Source organism: Microtus oregoni, unplaced genomic scaffold, assembly GCF_018167655.1.
Source record: "Microtus oregoni isolate MIOR12 unplaced genomic scaffold, Mior012 000005F_ref0000423, whole genome shotgun sequence".
Classification (NCBI taxonomy): domain Eukaryota; kingdom Metazoa; phylum Chordata; class Mammalia; order Rodentia; family Cricetidae; genus Microtus; species Microtus oregoni.
Window position 1 is genome coordinate 60,214,851 of NW_024543064.1, and position 19,823 is coordinate 60,234,673.

The window sequence follows — 19,823 nt, forward strand, 5'->3', positions numbered from 1 at the left end:
CACCCATCCATCAGATCAGAAGGCTCTCCGTGTTCATCTGGGTCAGACAATGCCCACATGTTCCAGCAGGGCTGAGACTAATAGCCACAGGGATACAGAGAGCAAGGGAAGGTGGTGGGAAAGGGGAGTGCAGTGGCCCCTGGAACACCTAGGTGAAGATGTATCCCTCAAACTGAGTGTGAACCTGTGGAAGGAGCCTGCCAAAGGCATGGCACCATGAGGCAAAAAATGAGTTCCCCTTGTTTGGAGACAACATTCCTGTGACAGCAGCAGGACAGCTAGCCTTCAGACAATGGGATGTTGGTTCTTCTTGGGCAGAGCCAAGCTACTGGGCATCCCAGATGTGACTGGCCCTGCCGGAATGCCCCTGAAACTGCATCTAGACTGTATTTAAAGCAATAGTGAGACAGAGAGATCCCTAGGGGTTTGATGGAGGGAAAGGATTGCTGGTGCTTGGGTCAGTGCAGTAGACGTAGGGGAAGAGATAAGTACCCATCATGAAACATGCTGTATATTCGGTCCAGTTCTCAGGAGTGAGGAACCTTGAAGGGTTTAGGGAGCAATGGTAACCTTTGGATATTTTTCGGGAAGATAGCTCATCTTGTTCAAGAAAGAACAGGTGGCTGAAGATGTGGGTTGGTAGCAGAGCAATTGCCAAGGATGCACCAGGTCCTGGGTTCCATCTCTGGTACCACAAAAATACGGGGAATGGTATAATAGAAAAAGACCAGACACAAAAAAGCTAGACCCAGCAATACCACTTTGGGGTATATACCCAAAGGATGCTCAAGGACATGTGCTCAGCTATGTTCTTAGCAGCATTGTTTGTCATAGCCAGAATCTGGAAACAACCTAAATGCCCCTCAATTGAAGAATGGATAAGGAAAAAGTGGTACATTTACACAATAAAGCACTACACAGCAGAAAAATATAACGACATCTTGAAATTTGCAGGTAAATGGATGGATCTGGAAAACATCATATTGAATGAAGTAACCCAGACCCCGAAAGACAAATATCATATATACTCACTCATAAGTGGTTTTTAGACATAAAGCAAAGAAAATCAGGCTACAATTCACAATCCCAGAGAACCTAGAGAACAATGAGGACCCTAAGAGAGACTTACATGGATCTAATCTACATGGGAAGTAGAAAAAGACAAGATCTCCTGAGTAAATTGGGAGCAGAGGGACCATGGGAGAGGGTTTAAGGGGAGGGGAGCAGAGAAAAATGTATAGCTCAATAAAATCAAAAAATAAAAAGAACACAGAAGCCTAGGGATTATTGTGTTGGAGTCCATAGGCCAATTTGGCCTGTCGCCTGCGTCTATATGACCCAGAGGGCTAGAATGGTTTGTATATTTCAGAAATGTTTTTGTGAAAAAGGGAAGCAGGAGCATATGGAACAGGGACCATATGGACCCCAAAGCCTGAAATATTTACTGTCTAGCCCTTTGTGGAGCGCGGAGGAGGGGTACTGCTTGTGCCCAATATAGACCATCTGTAGTCTTTAAAGAGAAAGCTCTCCTATACCGATTTGGCACGATCCTTGGTGTGTGTTGTTAAGTGAAAAGGCACCGTGCCAAAGTGTATCCTAGATTGTGATATACAACGAGACGCTGATACAGAAGGAAAAGAGGGGGATCAGCATGCAAGCCTTTGCTTGCGGTGCTGCTGGAGACATTAGCTGTGTCAGTTACTTCCAGAGGCTTTTGATATGTCCCCTTCTGCAGGTTTTGCATTTTGGACCAAATAATTGTGTTGCCTAGTCAAAAAAACAGAGTAATAACAATAAAAATAATACTGGGTTAAATTAGGAACGGGGATGGAGCTCGGTAGGTAACATGCTGTTTCAGAGCCGGAATTAAGAAGCTATAACAGAAATTGACCATAGCAAGCAAACAGGAAAACGGGGGGGGGGGGGGGGGGGGACGGACACTGTAGAGAAGGCTGAGGTTGCCTGACTGGAAAGACTGGATGATGGGTTGAACTAGGGTTACAACTCCAGGGCAAGAAAAAGCAAGATTTGCAGTCACCACTCCTCACATAGATTAGCAGAAGTGACTCAGCATCTCTGTTTTGCTAGTTCTGTGTCTTTCTACATTGTATTTTTATCCAGTTCCACGACAAGGGAGGTTTGCATCCCCACTTTAGTCGTGGGAATTCTGAGCCCATGCTGCACACCCATTGCTGGTATTCTCCTAAGACTTTAGCCTGTCTCCTTAATTGGCCTGCTATATTTCAAAAAACAAAAAAAAGAAAGAAAGAAAGAAAAATCTCCACTTACAAGTTAGTTGATCTCACCTTGACACCTTGGCTCAGAAGTTTCACCAGCACAGACATTCCACGGCCCCTGGCTGGGAGGAGCATCTGAAAAAAAATACCCTCATGGAGCATCTGAAAAAAAATACCCTCATGGAGCCCTGTGTGGCAGAGTCCCTGCTGCGTGCTAATCTGTGCAACTGCAGGGGAACGCAGCCTTTTCTACCCTTGAGTACTATTCTCTTTTCTTCACCTGCCCTCCCAGTGCTGGGCAGAGAAGAGGACTGGAGATGCCATAGATCTGCATCCCACCCAGATTTCCAGTGTGGGTAGTTTCGCCAGGCATAGACAGATAGACAGACACTAACCTTTTCTTCCATTTGAATTTTGACAGTCTGTGGACAGCTTGCCTAGTGCATATGAGTGGCCTCTGGATAGGATCCCTAGAACTAGAGATTTGAGGGGACCACCTAGCTGCATGTTAATCTTGCAAATCTAGACAACGCCCAGGTATTGTCCCTTGGCCGCATGCCCTGTGATGCTGCCACTTTGCCGCAGCTGCATGCTCACTGTTGTGATGCAGCTAAACCCTGCAAATACACTCAGCAGAGTTCAGGATCTAGCTAAAGAGCTCCCTGGTTTAAATTACGCCTGCTTTATTTTTTCTTTGAGATAGGGTCTCACTATATAACCGTAGATGGCCTGGAACTCACTGTGTAGTCCAGGCTGGTCTCGAACATACAGAGATACACCTGCCTCTGCTTCCCTGGTGCTGGGATTAGAGGCGTGAGTGATCATGTCTGGCAGTGCACCATAAAGCAACTTTTTTTCTGTGCTCAACTCTGATTTGATTTTACCTGAGATTTCTCTGTCCTTAGGATTGTCTTAATTGTTCTTGTTTTAGTTGTGATACAGGTACATCTAGGGGTAAGGCAATTTATGTAAGAAAATTACATCCTTGGATAGAAGACTGGGATGGATGTATGTATGGATGGATACATGGATAGATCAGTGGACAAATGGATGGATGGGTAGATGAATGAATGAATGAATGAATAGATGGACAGACAGATGAATGGATGGACGAATGGATGTGTAGGTAAATGGCTGGATGTGTGGATGGATGGATGGATGGATGGATGGATGGATATGTGGTTGGATGAATGGATGTATGTATGGATGGATGGATACATGGATGGGTCAGTGGACAAATGGATGGATGGGTAGATGAATGAATGAATAGATGGACAGACAGATGAATGGATGGACAAATGGATGTGTAGGTAAATGGTTGGATGAGTGGATGGATGGATGGATGGATGGTTGGTTGGATGGATATGAGGGTGGATGGATGGGTGAATGGATGGATAGATGAGTGGATGTATGGATGGATGGATAGATGCTTTGCAGAATGAAAAATAGACATCGGGTCTGTACAATGCAGGATCTTTTCTTACTTCCTAACCTTATAATTGGAGTATTGCCATACTGTGTTAAAGCTGTCTTCTTTCATTTTGTAGCAGCTCTGATGTACTTCTTTTTAGGGCTGCCTCCCCTTATCTCAATAGAGTTTTCAAGACCTGCTTTCTCCAAGCCCCACTGGATGACTAAGTAAATGATAAATAGAGAAAATGTAGTAGAAGCGGCTGTGTGTTTAAATGTCTCCCTTTGGGGCTGGAGAGATGGCTCAGTGGTTAAGAGCATTGCCTGCTCTTCTAAAGGTCCTGAGTTCAATTCCCAGCAACCACATGGTGGCTCACAACCATCTGTAATGAGGTCTGATGCCCTCTTCTGGCCTTCAGGCATACACACAGACAGAATATTGTGTACAAAATAAATAAATACATATTAAATGTCTCCCTTTAAAAGAAAAGAATTAAATGCTTAAAAATATCTCCTGCCTCTTAAATTTAGGTTTCCAAGAGTGCTTTAGAAAAACCAAGTACCGTTTTCAAAGTTTGTCACTTATCGCAGACTGGGGCTGCTGTGACCTGAGGGCTCCCTGGACAGACTTGACAGTGCAAGTGGCTCAGACTGTCAGGTGTAAGAAGAATGTTCAAAAATCACCTAGGCAGGTGGTGCCTGGAATCCATATTTTCTGTTTCTTCTAAAAAAAAAATGTTACCCTTAACATAACAAAAGACATCTCTTTCCATGGTGGTGAGGTCCAGCACAGGGACCCCACACTGTCCTGCTAGTCAGTGGGTAGGCACATGGATGGAGTAGATCAACCACTGCGGAAGTTCAGGAACAACTTCACTTTCACCTGCTAGTAAAATAGTCCATCTCCTGGAACATCCATGGGGCACAGCGAGAGGATTCTATTAACCATGAGATGGTGGAAGAGGTCAGAGGGCAGTAGTGGGACAAGATAGCCAAATATCACTGTGAAGGCAATGGGAATACTAAGGATTCCCCAGTCCTTCTTGCTGGGTGGCTTTCTTATAAAAGAACCCGTTTGTGTCCGAGAAAATCCAACAGCAATCACAAAGCAGGCAAAGCTTAAGGCCTTTTGCTGACTAGGCCATTTCCAGCACAGATAACATTTTTCTGTCAGTTTTATTTTTAACAAAAAATCGAGATCTGTTTCCTACATCTGATGACCTGGATAATATTTACCAAGTACTTCAGATTCACTCAGAGGCCTTTTAATATATTTTAAACATGAAATATGATACAATTTAAGACTCTTAAAAATCTTCATAAATTTGAATATTGACAAAGAATTATACCTTGACTGAGAACCATGCTGTTAAGAATTTACTCTCTGAGGAATTTTGAGAATATCTGTTCATCCTTCAAATGATACATTAGTAACTGACTATCAATAAAAGAGTGGAAAACTTCATTACCACTCTGGGGAAAAATGCCAACATTAATATACAGTTTCTATGACTAATTCTGATCCAATTGATAATGAGGATAAAAAGGAGTTTGCGATTATTTTCATGATTCTCGAGTTAACTTCTGTGTGGATAAATCTTTTACGAACGTGTCAGCAATATTTATAAATCCCTGAAAAGACACCAAAGCCAGTTTGTAGCAATGCAGAGAAATCTATCTTGTCTGTGGCTTGTGCCTCAGAATCACGGAGGCAAATGCGCAGCGAAGAAGAGCACCTGCATTTCAATGAGACCCTCATGTGCTGTTCTGCCTGGTCGGAAATGCCCCCTTGCCGTCCTGGAATGCTGTAGTTCAGACAGCTCTGTCATTCACTGCAGTGGATGTTGAAACCTTGGTTTTGCTTCAACATCTGGTACAAGATGAAGTTTTGGGGTTGCCACTAAACAGTGGAACCTTATTTTATATTTCATGTGCTAGATATCTGATGTTGGAATTTTTTTTCTTCTACATGTAAAGTAGGCCATATGATGTCATTAGAAGGGAGTGAATTCCTCCCTACAACCTGCAGCAAATGTGTCCGGTGTTTAAGGAAACCTGTTTTCTAGTGAAAGATCAGCTCTGTTGGTTCAGAAGGCCAGGCAAACGTCTCAGATGGTGTGTCTCTCCTAAAACGGGATGCAGTGTGACTTCCTTTCGGCTTTCTTTGTATATAAGAAACAAGGGATAGGTACCTCGAGATTAAAGGCAAATTACAGAGACTGAGGGATTTGGGGTAGAAACTATGAATGCAAGATCAGTGAGAATCTCAGAACACAAAAGTAGGTTGTTGTTCTAAGACTCAAACATGCGTGTTTAAAGGGCAATTGAAAAGCAGATTAAGTTAAGCAAACATAATTTCTTCCCAAGCGAATCACGTACTCAACAATGACATGTTGGAAAGGAAGAGATACTCATGCGGCCATCATACTATTCTATCAGGCCATCCATAAAGAAATACCGTGGATGGGTTGACTTAGACAGCGCAAACTTGTTTTCCTCATGGCTCAGAGGGTTACAAGTTTCCATCCTCTGGTCAAGGCTCTCTTCCCAGCTCCTTAGTGAGGCCTCATGTGACCTTTCCTCAACCCATGCAGACCTGCAGGGGCAGAGGGAGACACAGAGGGGACAGAGAAGAACCAGGGGATAAGGGACACTCCAGGGAACAAGCACTATAGGATCTCTTGTTACAAGGATACCCTAATTACTTCCACAGAGTCCCTATCCCCAAATACAGTTCCCTGGGTAGAGAAAGACTTGACATACTTGCAGTGTTTTGTGTTTAGCCAGGACTTGATGCTTCCATTCAGATAACAAATTTTCCTACATGACTGGTTTTCGGTCCCCTGCTCTAAAAAGTTTTCTTCTCCAGGACTTTCCTGGTTTTGTTGCCTTTTTACAGAGGAAAGGCAAATGCATTTTATCCCTTGGAGGGGCAGAGTCTTACAGAAAACCATCCCAGAGTCCTGAGACGACTTCGAACATAACTCAGCATGCCTTGTTTGACAAACCCAAAAGCTGCAGTTTTGAGGTCCCAAAAGTTCAGATTCCATGGTGACTTGGAGATTTTAAGTTTGAGTCTGTGAAACCAAAATGAACCATAAGCCAGTAGTTCATGTTTATGTGGGTGTCTTAGTTAGGGTTACTGTTGCTGTGACGAAACACCATGACCAAGAGCAACCTGGGGAGGAAAGGGTTTCCTTCGCTCACAGTTCCATGTAACAACAGTCCAACATCAAAACCAGTGAGGCAGGAGCTGACAGAGGTCTTCAAGGGCGCCATTTCCGGACTTTTTCCCCATGACTTGCTCAGCCTACTCTTGTATAGAATCCGGAACCATCAGCCCAGGGATGGCACCACCCACAATGAGTTGGTGGCACCACCCACAATGGGTTGGACCCTCCTCTATTGATCATTAACTTAAACAATGCCTTACAACCAGATCTCATGGAGGCATTTTCTCAGTTCAGGTTCCCCCCCTTTCAGATAATGCTAGCTTGTGTCAAGTTGACATAAAAGTAGCCAGGACAGTAGCCATGTGAGTTGATAAGAAAGTCTGTGTGTGTTAGCCTCCATGAATTAGTCAGTACATTTTGTGGGAGAATGGAGCCAGTCAGTTTGCCCCATTTCCTCTGCCAAGCACAAGTGGACTGGTGCTTACATAAGCACGGGCCCCTGTGGAAGTCTCTCGAGGAATTCTACCAGGCAGTCGGTTGTTGACCATAGAGTCGGTCACTGTTTTAAAGAGTCCCTATGCACGGGGGGTAATGTTGCCTTGGAGAATACCAGCACTGGTCTTGTTTTTAAGTCTGCACAGAGCTCAGAGTCAAGGTGTCACAATATTGGGAGTCTTACCATCTGTTTAGAAGCTCAGATTCCGACAGAAAGTCCACTCAAAGCTAACAACTTCCTGAATAAAATAGTGGTTCTCCTTGGGGCTGTAGAATTTCCCCTTTTCGTTTACGGAGCCTTCCATTTATCTAAGAGAGAAGAAAGTTAGATTGTTGGTATCACTGCAGCCAACAAATGCTCAATAGATATTGGATGAGTGAACAGATGGGGGAAATCCATTGCAGTTTTCCACTTTCATATCAAATAATTGAATTGTAGGGCTTTATTGTTGGAAACAATATTATAATTCACCTAATCAAATTTCTTTCTCCTAGAAGAAATTATTTTCCTGACTATATTTTATGAGTGATAACCGTCATGGTTTAAATGTCTGCTGTGTGCCAAACATTGTTCTAAGGACTTTGCACAAATTATTTCAGGCGGATCTTCAATAGCACCAATGTTGTAAAAGAACCTTCTAGAACAGAATTCCTATTTTAAACAGTTTTATGTCTGACTTCCTATTTCACGGGAACCACATATTTACTGTGGCTTTCTGCAGCTGTCTCATCATTAGATAAGGTGCCATCAGGATGTCCCCTGGGAGGGTCTTACAGGCCCACTGCCCAGACCCACACACCTTTCACCAGTTCCCCTGGAGACCTACTTTGAGAGATGATGTGTGTTACCAAAGAGCTTCTGTTATTGCTTTGGGCATGAAAACGGAGGCAGGCAGTCCCAGGATAATGAAGGTGCTGTTTTCCTGTGCAGTCTTCCTTGGGGGCACCATGACCTTCAAACACCGAATAGCAGAGTCTGAAACTGACCCAGCTCCCCTTTCAGCCCTTGCTGACGTTAATCCCAGGAAGGTTTATTATTGTAAAGGATTTTATTCATTTTCTACAATGTTCCCTGGATACCCATTTTAAAGGTAGCGAAAATGGGATTATCCACTGTTATAGGCATCAGGCGATGAAGCCCACATAAAATCTCCTTGTTGGGCTTGTCTGCCATGTTCCCCACTTCAGCAACCCGGGGAAGCACTGGTGGGGAGGCTGGTTTTGAGAGCGCGATATTCACTGGTGTCTATAGCATTTCATTTTTTCAATATTTTGAAATGAAAACATATTTACGCCATTTTCCCTCCCTTCAACATTTCACATGTTCCCCGCAAATACCTGACCTCTTTTCTTTGATGTTGTTACATATATGTGTGTGCATAAATCCATAAACACAACTTGCTCGGTCCATTCAGTGTTACTCATATATTAGTGGTTTCGGGGATGACCATTTGGTATGGATAACAGCCAGGGACCTCACCCCTGGAGAAGACTATCTCTTCTGCTCTCAGCTCTCTTCAGTGCCTGTACTTTGTCTACAGGCGGGGTCCCGTGAGCTTCCCCTTCATGTTAGCAACTAGCCAGCACTCAGTGCTTTGGGCCATCCAGTTTTGCCTCTTCTTTTAAATGCAATACACCCTGGAAGCAGGAGCCCTAGATTTTTCATGATTCGCTTCATAGCTAAAGGCCCTTGGGAATCTGCAGATGAGAGCAGAGGCTCCTTGAGAAATCTGGAAAGTGGAACTTGTGAGTCCTGACTCTGCCCCTGCCTTCCCCGTCTCACTAGATCTGAGGGCTAGTGCAACACCCATCACTTAGGAAGCTAGTTAGAGGTGTGTGTGTGTGTGTGTGTGTGCATGTGTGTGTGTGTGTGTGGTCAGAATTTCTCCATACAGCCCAGGCTGTCCTGCTACTCACTATATAGCCCTGACTGACCTTAAAGACTGGGATCCTACTGGCTCTGCCTTCCAGAGTCCTGGGATTAAAGGTGTAAACCCCCATGCCCTGCTGAGTAAGGTGTCTTCCTCTAAGATTTGTTTTATTTTTTTTTTTTTACTCTCAGAGATTACAGGGTCTTAGAGATCTAGTCAGTAGCCTAGTTTTGTGTAACCATAGGGCTTATGCAGGACCCCACCTGATTGCAAACCATGCTAAGTCTTTACATCAAAAACCACTTGGATTCTTTCTGGCTTACACATCTGTAGCCAACTCTCCTTGCCGTGTTTCCTAGGGACGCTCTTCAGACACTTTAGGAGGCAAGAACGGGTCATCACAAGGTCAAAGCTGGCATGTCCCAACTCCAGGAAAACCTGACAACTCATTGCCCTGACCTCAGTGGCCTCTTGCTTGGGGCCAAGCCTAATGCAAGTAGTGTATCTCCTGCTCAGGCACAGACAAAAAGGGCCTTGAACTTGGCACAGCATGTTCTTCTACAGTCTCTAACCAGCTTGCAAGCTGTTGCCCTTCGAATCAGAGCAGGATTTCCTTGGCAAGAAGACAAAAAGAATTTCTTCTGAAGTGCCCTGACAGCTTGCTCCTGAGGCCCCTCTCACATCCATCCCAGGGTTCCGGACCCTGTCATTTTCCTACAACAGGAACTGGTCCCTTGAAGAGTGAAGTTCTCTGTTAGCCCAGCTTAAATCACAACCTGGTCCACTCCGGCCCTAGCAACAGCCTCCTTAAATGCCATTTTTGGACCCTATACAACACAGCTAATTGTTTGCACTGGACACTCGTGTGTTTAGAGCTTGGGCGTCCAAACGGACAATTATTTTCTGCTCTTCGCTGGCGGCGCTGCCTGCCTGGTGACTTTGGCAGATGGAGAAAAGAGCTAATCCGTAGGTTACAAGCAGAAGGGTTATTGATGAAATGTCACCATCTGTCGGTGTCATTAAAATGATATGAGTCACAAAGACTTGCTTTTGTCTTTTCTCAAAAAAAAAAAAAGAAAGAAAGGGTAGCTTGGAGCTTAGAGAGAGGTTACTAAGTTGTGAATGGCAGCAGAAAGAGGAGTGTGGTGAATCCATCGGACAGGCTGATTGGTGTTCAAGGAAACCAGTCCTCAACTGGATTAAACCCCCGACTTGGTATGAAGTGCCGTGCTCATGAAGACTGGCATAGTACATCAACTCTCTGTGCCTAGTTCTTGAGTATTGACCAGGTGTGGAAGGGAAACTCACCCATTAGGTTACATGAGGAAGACCTCATCGGAAGAAAACGGAATATGCCCCAGCCTTTTTAGTCTTCACTACCGCATGGCACACAGATTATCACTCTTGTATCCAGATGGCACCATGGGTGCGTGAGCCCATAGGGGATAGATGTCTCTGCGGGTCACCTCTCCTCCAACGATGGCATGATGAGGATCAGGAAGGGAGTCCTCATGAAAGGGTAAAGACAACGGTGGGTAGGATGGCTTCCATGTCACATTAGCAAAGGGGTTGGAGGGGCGAGGTGTGTGCTTGGGTAACCAAACTGTGCCAACTTCTTTACCTAATCCCCACAGTTCACTCACATTTGTGCTTGAGGATTCCATGTTTCTTTTCTTTTCTTTTCTCTTTTGGTTTTTCTAGACAGGGTATCTCTGAGTAGCTTTGGAGCCTCTCCCGAAACTCTGTCTGTAGACCATGTTGGCCTCAAATGCACAGAGATCCGCCAGCCTCTGCCTCCCAAGTGCTAGGATTAAAGGCGTGCGCCACCACAACCTGCCTTGCACTTTGAGGATTCTTACCCACTGCGACAAACCTGTTATTTCCTGTCCTTTTCAACATGGCTTTTTTGTTTGGTTTATTGTTGTTGTTGTTTTGTTTTGTTTTGTTTTGCTTTGTTTTAAACTCCAGAGAAGGTTGAAGGGTGCGTGATTTCATAAACCATGACAGGCCTTTTGTTTAGCCCTAATGAGTGCCAATAAAGAAACTAACAGTACAGTAGTATTGCTGTGAATCTGTACACACCCATCCATGACCTCTAGTTTGGTATTTCATCCCTTAAAACATCCGGCCCAAACCCTTCCCACCTGCCACTCCTTAGGGACACAGACATTGAAAGAGCCGCCGCTGCCATCACCACTGCTGCGTGTGCGAGCCGTTCTGGAAGCCTGCAGGAAGCTCTCTGTGCTTTCTAAAGGAGGCGTCACTGCAGGGGCACCTATTGATTTGTTTAGATTCGGTGCTCCTGTTGCTGCCGCTTCATTTCTGAACAAGCAGGGTGAGCGGCGATGGGTGGTATCACAGCGCCCTGCTAGTGACTCTGTGCCCCAGTCATGGACTAACGGTCATCCCGCTGGGCAGACTCACCTTTTGTCTGTCTGCCTCTGGGACTCGAGAGCTGATTCTTGGGTGACTAGAGCTAGGACATCCCAGAATTAACACTGAACTGTTTCTGAAGTGAGCTTTGTGCGCCTAGTGAATAGCAGTTGCAGGAAGGACAGGGAAGAGGGGGATGTCAGGGGAAGAGAGGGATTTTAATTTTTTACCTGCCTTCTTCCTCCCAAGGAGTCCTAACCACATAACACGATCCCAGGGAAAAGGAGATGGGGTCATAGGTCAATATATCAGCAGATATTATTAATCATAGAATGTTCATGAAGGGAGTTTTTTTTTTAAAAGATAAGGCGGATTATATCAAAGTGCACTATGTGCGTGTATGCAAATGTCATAATAAAACCCATTACTTTGTACAGTTGAATATGAAGCACAGTTGGATTGGAAAGAAAGAAAGAAAGAAAGAAAGAAAGAAAAAAATGTCATGAGTAGTAACTATGGTCAATGTTGAATATCAGTTGATAAACATGAGAAGCCATAAGATACTCAAAAAATGAAAAGGAAGTTCTACAGTGCTCTGGTGAACGGTTAGTTTTTGGGCCTCGGGCTGTGAAATATGGGGCGCTTCTAGAAAAAGAATGCTTGTGAAAGCAGCTGGGGTGGCTTGGGACAACCCTCACTTGCTCTGCAGTCTACGTGACCCCCATCACTTCCCAAGCTTCTGCCTGTTTAAAGCTGCCCTCTTGTTCTACAGCAGGCTGCAGAGACCACTGAGGAAGAGGATGACCAGCCCCTCAGCCTGTCCTGGCCATCCAACGCCCGCAAACAAGTCACGTTCCTCATCGTTCTTCCCATCGTGTTCCCTCTCTGGATCACCTTACCTGACGTCCGCAAACCTGTGAGTGCAGCTCTGTCGAAACCCTTGTTAAAAAAAAAAAAAAGTATGGTAGCCATCGTAGTCCATTTCCAGTTGTGTGCATGTCTCTTCTCATACATGCCTGGAACTTCAGTCACAGTGATTGTGTAGTGACTAGCAAACCTGAACCACCCCAGAACTTAGGCATGTAAAACAACCACCATTTTATTCCGTTCACAGATCCTTCGGGAGGGAAATTGAAGTGGGGTGCTCTGGGGATGGTTTACCCCTACCCACCAAACCTGGGACTCCAGCTAGAAAGACTTGCATGGTTAGGGGGGTGACTCACAGCTGAGACCTGTAGTCACCTTCTTTGCTAAGGTTTTTGGCACCTGGGCAGAGATGGGTTGAAGGCTGGTTGTCTATCAGAGTACCCAAACACAGCCTGTCTCTGCACTTTGATTCCTCACAGCATGGTGGCCCCAGGTTAGCCCAATGTCCTACATAAGAGGTTAGGGGAGCATTCTAACAGTAGAAGACAGAAGTTAGGTGATCTTTGGTTCCCTTGACTCTGAAGCTATGTACTGACAATTCTACTGGCCAAAACACCCATGAACCTGCTGATATTAAAAATGTAACAGTAGCTGGGTGGTGGTGGCACACACCTTTAATTCCAGCACTCTGAGTGTAAGGCCAGCCTGGTCTACAGAGTAAGTTCCAAGACAGCGGAGATATATGAAGAGACCCCGTAATTTAAAAGGGGAGAGGACAGTTCACCTACAGGCAAGAAAGGTAATTCAGGAGTTAAGAGCACACGCTACTCCTAAGTAGATCTGAGTTTAGTTCTTAGCAACCACACTAAGTGGCTGACAACCATTTGTAACTTCGGCTCTGGAAATGCCTTCTTCTGGATGCTGAGGGCAGCTGCATTCAGGCATGTACAAACCCAAGTGTAGACACACACATATACCACAATTTTTAAAACATGAAATCTTAAAAAGAATTAACCTAAAATATGCCAGTGCCCGGTGCCATATGAATTCCTTAGTGAAAAAAAAAATGGCCAAAAGCTTGAAACAATCATAACAATTTTCTCTTAGGGGGCATAAGGTTTCAGCTGGGTGGTGGTGCACACCTTTAGTCCCAGCACTCAGGAGGTAGAGGCAAACAGATCTTTGTGAGTTTGAGGCCAACCTGGTATACTCAGTGAGTTCCAGGACAGCCAGAGCTATTATATAGAGAAACCCTGTCTCTCAAAAAGCCAAACAAAAAAACCCAAGGTCTCTCAAGGTCCAAGCAGGGAAGGGGCTCTGTATTTTCTTGAGTTTCCTTTTAGAGATATTTTAAAGATAATTTAAAGTAATGCAAATGCCTACATATCTGATATTCCCTCTGTAATTTTACTGTCATCACTATAACCAATGTTATTATTGAGTGCTGTCAGATGTCAAGGGCTGAGAATGCAATACTATCCTGCAGCCAGCAAAAGGTAATCTAAGTGTGGACTAATCACAGGAGCATCCCCTTCCAGGGTTGGTGAACGAGAGTCCTAAGCCATTCAGTTTTGCCCTAGAGGTAAAAAAGGTAAAGAAAGGAAAAGGGTACATGCGCCAACACACACTCGACAGATTCATACGTCAGATTCTGCACTGATATTTTCAATGAGCTACATCATGGGTCTCAGGAAACATCTGTGGTAGGATATACGTGTATTGCTGGTGTAAGAAAAAGAGGCTCACGTGAGTCAACTAAATTCTATCTGGTCACTTTCCAGAGTGTCATAAACCACCTTTTGGTGGGATGACTTCTGCCATAGGTCAGCCATGATGGGTTCGTACGTTCCAAGGTAGGGGCATGAGGATTGGACATGTTAGGTGGGAGGAACAGGGATATGAAAGAAACACAGAGACATAGGAAAGTTCAGGGAGGGCAACTCCATGGATGCTAAATACTAAATTCACCCGCGTTTATTTTTCATATGCTTTTATACCCCAATACAAAATGGGGAGGCAAAAGACGGCTTTAATCTGACACAAAGGACAATTAGAACAGTTCCTTGCTTCAGTACTTGAGATATCAAGCCATTATTTCCTGAGTAAGGCATTTGATGTCTTGAGCAGGATATACAATGAATACATCCTAGACCAAGTATCCTGTAGGCAGCCGCTCCCTATGTCAAACCTCCTATTTTAAGTGAAGGAGCACAGGAGTATGCTTGAGTCCTCTGAGCATTGGTCAGGGTAGAGTGGATCCACCTTTATGGGCCGTCTTAATGCACAAAACACCAAATGACGACACCTTAGGTCAGGATCTCCAGTTGTAGCCACACCTGTTGTCAACCACTTAGAAAAAGCAAAAAATCAGCTCAGACTCTCTGGCCTCCAGGCAAGGTGGAATAGGCTCACATTCGTGGGCCCTCACACCAGAGGTTGGAGCTGAGATGCAGACCAGGTCTCTGCAACCACATGGTTTCCCCTAAGATTTCTTGATACCTGATGGTTTTAATCTGTAAAAAAAAAAAAAAAAAAAAGCTAAAAGCATTTGCAATAAAATCCTATGGTCACATTCAAGTCTAAAGTTAGCAGAAATCTTCAAGGGTCTCCTGGTGATCCTACTTTCTTATTGGCTGGGGTCGGGTAAGAAGAATCTTATCCCATTAGCCTGCACTGTGAATAACCCAGCCTAGTAGAGAGTCGTGTCCTTCGTAGACACTAGGAAAGAACTCACGGAAGTACTCGCCACAGTCCAGCTACCCTGGTAAAGGGTGCAAGCTGCTGGTCTGGTTTTGTCCTGGCTGTCCTGAAACTTACTCTGTAGACCAGGCTAACCTCAAACTCAGAGATCCACCTGCCTCTGCCTCCCCAGTGCTGGGATTAAAGGTGTGCATCACCACCTAAGTTTCTTAAGTCACAACTCCAGAGCATCTGCCTATCACGAAGGATTGGCTTCCTGAAATCCTTAACAAAGCAGCTGATGTATTTAACCCCGCCCCTTTCATGACTCACACTGCACAGATAGTTCTGCAATGCGTTCATTATCCCTTCTGATGGTTTATACTGATGGTCAGCTTAGCAGGGTCTAAAGTAACCAGACCCTAGCCTCTGGGCACATTTGTGAGGGTTATAGGTTAGTTGAGGAGGAAGGACCCACCTTAAATGTGGGTGGTACCAACCCATGGGTGGTTTGTTGTCCCCAACTGAATAAAAAGGAAAGGGTCAGCCTAGCACCCCTCATTTATTCCTGCCTCCTGACTAGACACACTGGACCAGCTGCCTGCTGCTACCACTGCACCCTCTAACTGGGAGCAGAAAGAAACCTTTCCTTAAGTTGCTTTTGTCTTCTTTTGTTACAAGGAAAGTAACCAATATGCCAATCATTCCCGTTTCTATACTGTTTGGCCCAGTGTTTTCTTTTACCCCACAAGAGGACATCAAAAAACCAAGTACAGTTTTCTAATTCTCTACAGAAGGCTTAACGTGATATGGTCCAGGACTGGCTGGCTAATGGGAGCTAACTGTTACTTTGCCCCATGCGCTTGAGCAGAATGTCATGGGAGCAGAAGTGTGGCAGGGCCTTTCTTCACTTCTAGTAGGCAGGAAGCCAAGAGGAAACACTGGTGCTCTGAAGGCCTCCTTTCTCCCTTTTATTCCATCTATACCCAAGGTAGGCCTGTCCCCTTCCATTAATCCTCTCAGAAAACACCGTCACAGACATATCCAGGGGTGTGCCCCACAACGCTTCTAGATGATTCTAAATCCAATCACATTCACAGTAAGCATGAACTATCACACCTCACACCTAGATCATGACAAGTCTGACTGATGAGGAAACAGAGCTGCGTGTGGCCCTCTTCGGTGACACCATTGGCTCATTCTTCGCTTCGCGGCCTACCCTTGAGGGCCAGCCCCTGCCACCGTGACCAGGGGAGCTTCCTGTCTCTGTTGTCACTTTTCTGATTGTTGTGCCAAGATACCCGGACAGAAGCAGTTTGAGGGAAGCAAACTTGATTTTGGATCATAGTTTTAAAAGGATAAATTCCATCAGGCCTGGGAAGACATGACTCATGGGCGTGAGGCAGCTGGTCACGTGACGTCCAAAGTCAGGAGCAGAGGGAGGTGAATATGAGTGCCCCACTCACCTCCTTCTGTTGATCCAGCTTGGGGCCGCAGCCCATGGGATCCTGACACCCCCATTCAGGATGAGTGTCCCCTCCTCAGTTACACCACTTTGAAAGTGCCTTCAAAATCAAACCCAGAGGTATCTCTCCTGTGTGATTCCAAATCCAGTCAAGACAATGAAGATTAGCCGTCACTTTCCTTGCTTCCCCAAGCCAGTCAGCCATAATATGAAATGGATTCTTTTCTATCTTTTTCTGGGCTTTCTGTATACCCTTCCAAGCAATGAGACGACCGAGGGAACGTCTGGTTGTTTTGATTTCTTCAGCAAATAGCACTAAGGACCACGCAGACCCTTAGAGGGTAAAATAACACAAAATATTAGGCTGTTTCATTAAGTTTAATAATTAAACCAAGGCATGCTTGCTGTGCTTCATGGTTTTACGTCAACCTGCTCAAACTAAAGTCGTCTGAGAGGAGGGAGCCTCAGTTAGGAAAACACTTCCATAAGATAGGCGGTAGGCAAACCTGAAGGGTATTTTCTTAATTAGTGATTGATGGAGGAAGGTCCAGTCCACTGTGGGTGGTTTCATCCCTGGGCTGGTGGTCCTGGGTTCTATAAGAAAGCAGGCTGAGCAAGCCCCTGAGGAACAGCACCACCACCTCTGCATCAGTTTCTGACTCCAGGTTCCTGCCCTGGAGGAGTTCCGGTCCTGACTTCCTCCCACATGAACAGTGATAGAAGTGTAAACCAAATGAACCCTTTCCTCCCCACGTCGCTGCCGGTCATGGCATTTCATCACAGCAACAGAAGCCCTGACTGAGACTCTTACATGTAACTCGAAACAAGATTTCACAGAAACAGTTAAAGGAGACTTGACCCCGAGGCTCCCGATTCCAGATCATTATCACTCCACTACCCCGACTGGTAGTTTGCATCCCATGTCCTGCGTAGTAAGCTGAGGAATCTTGGGAAATGCACTTCTCGGAATTCAATTTTTGTCCACTGTTGATAAAGATTTTTAAGATCTCTAGATTCCTTACCAGCCATGGCATTCTGTGATTGGGAAAAAGCACAAATAAAGAGATCTGCCTCAGGACAATGCTGCAAATTGAAGGTGACTGTATTACTTGCTGTGATAGTCCCAGCTTGCTCTGAGAGCATACTGATTGGAAGATAAGCTATGTGGTCCTCCCCGCACATACAAGAGGCCAAATGAAATAAACCACGCCAGTAGATACAGGAGCCAATAAGGTGTTCCCTGGTCATATTTATTACAGGAGAGTTTTATTCAATCGCTTCTTATGTTAGTTTTCCATTTTGCTCTGTAACACACCGTCTCAAACTCAGCTTAAGACAAGCTTATTTTGGCCCATGATTCTAAGGACCAGAAGTCTGTGTTAGGCTCAGCCATACAGTTCTCCTGGGAGCGGGTTGCCATAGGAGCATCTCAGCTGAAACAGCCTGTCTGTGTTCTATATGGTCTCTAACCTTTAAGCAGTGTGCTCTGAACTTAGTCATGGGATAGCAAAAGACCAAGAGCTACAAGAATGAAGACTACAGAACCCTCCTGAAATCTAGTTCAGAACTTGTACTCCATCATGACCTTATCATCATGACTCCATCACGACCAGCACATTGTATTGACTGAAGCCAGTCCTAAAGCCAGCCGATACCTATGGGGGTGGGGGGGAAAAGCTCACCTACCGATGGAAGAGGCAGAGTGATGTACTGTTTTGTTTTGTTTTTTCAGCCCTACTTCAGCCCTTATTTATGTCCACAAAGGCCACTGGAGATGATATCAAGAAGAGGGGAAAATAAGAAACAGACATTTGCCCCTACTTAGGGCCCACCAGCTCTGTTTCTTCTGCAGTTTTTTTTTAAATTCTTCCTAGGGATGAAAATCCCAAACCTTACCAGTAATTACAGGGAACACATGATTGTATAGTTCTGATTTCAGAATAAATATCACTCCCACTGTGTTCATCACCACATCATTCCTATGCAAATGTTATGGCCATTTTTATTGACTCACACACACTTTCAGCTGAGATATTAAATAGGAGCTTCACACTTATCGTTTTCTTAAATAAACAACTTTGTGTGAAAACAGAAAGGGCTACAGTGTAAACCTGGGCCCGAAACATACCTTTGGTGAAAACTGAAAATTAAGCACAATAGGACACATAATGTGATTTTCTCTCGTGGCCTGAGATGGGTGTTCACACAAAGGAGGGGTGTATCTCTTGAGACAGGAAAACATGATCTGTTAGTACCAGGAAGGAACCTGGACACCCGGAGAGGGGTTTGCATTTTGGGTCATGTATTCATTCTCCCAATTTTTATTGATTATCTAGCAGGAGCCAAACGCGATGTAGCAAGAACGAGGTGACTAAGACCCAGGGAGGCTGAAAGGTTTGTTCAATCACAGCTGCTAAGAGGAAAGCCAAGCCTCCTCTCCATACCAGGCATCCACAGTGGCTTTGCCTCCCCAGGTCTCAGCCTCTCCACCTCTTAAAACCTGTGATGAAGACAATGACTGACAGTAACAACCATGATTGCTACGGGGGCACTTCTCATGTCTCGGGGGCTTGGCTTGGCTTTCTGTGTACATGACTCTTCGGATGGTTTAGATTTGTGTTACCCCTCCCCTCCGCGTTACAGACGAAGAAACCAAAACTTAAAGAAGTCTTCCTAAGTGAAAAACACTGCTCAGTTGAGAGTCACTATCATAACCCAGTGGCCATAGTGTGAATCTTAATAAGGCTGTGGTGGAAAACTTCTTAAAGTGTGTTTACTTCGGGGGACGGCAAGATGGCTGAGCAGGTAAAGGCAATTACTAACAAGACTTACGGCCTAAATTTGACCCACATGGTGGAAGAAGATAACAGACTCCCACAGGTTGTTTTCAGACCTTCGTACAGATATGCATAAACATGCACCTCTCCATGTGTGTGTAAGCGCGCGCACACACACACTCACACACACATACTAATGAATGAACAAATAGATAAATACATAAGTGTAAAATATTTCAGATTTAATGGTAAGCTAAATGGTAAACATGGCTACTCAGAAAACGGAGGAAAGACAGCTATAAATTTGAAACCATCCTGGGCTATATAACAAGACTCCCATCCCTTCCACCCGAAGAATATTCTTCAGTCCATTGCACAAAGTAGATGATCAGTGACTATTAAATTTAGAACAGCCAGGACATGGCCAGTTTGCTCAGCCAGCTGTTGTCCGGTGACTTTTTCCAAACCGGTATCAC

The 19,823-nt window shown here is 44.9% G+C and overlaps 1 protein-coding gene across 4 annotated transcripts in view; it reads left to right on the top strand.

Moving 5' to 3' along the window:
- The window catches only part of Slc24a2 (solute carrier family 24 member 2), a 248,471-nt gene that overhangs the window by 207,607 nt on the left and 21,041 nt on the right, over positions 1-19,823 (top strand). For 3 of the 4 annotated variants that reach the window (XM_041651333.1, XM_041651336.1, XM_041651334.1), the window contains one exon: positions 12,332-12,475. In XM_041651333.1, coding sequence (XP_041507267.1) covers positions 12,332-12,475 — 144 coding nt within the window. The remainder of the gene's footprint in view (positions 1-12,331; positions 12,476-19,823) is intronic. The other variant, XM_041651335.1, reaches the window with a different exon arrangement.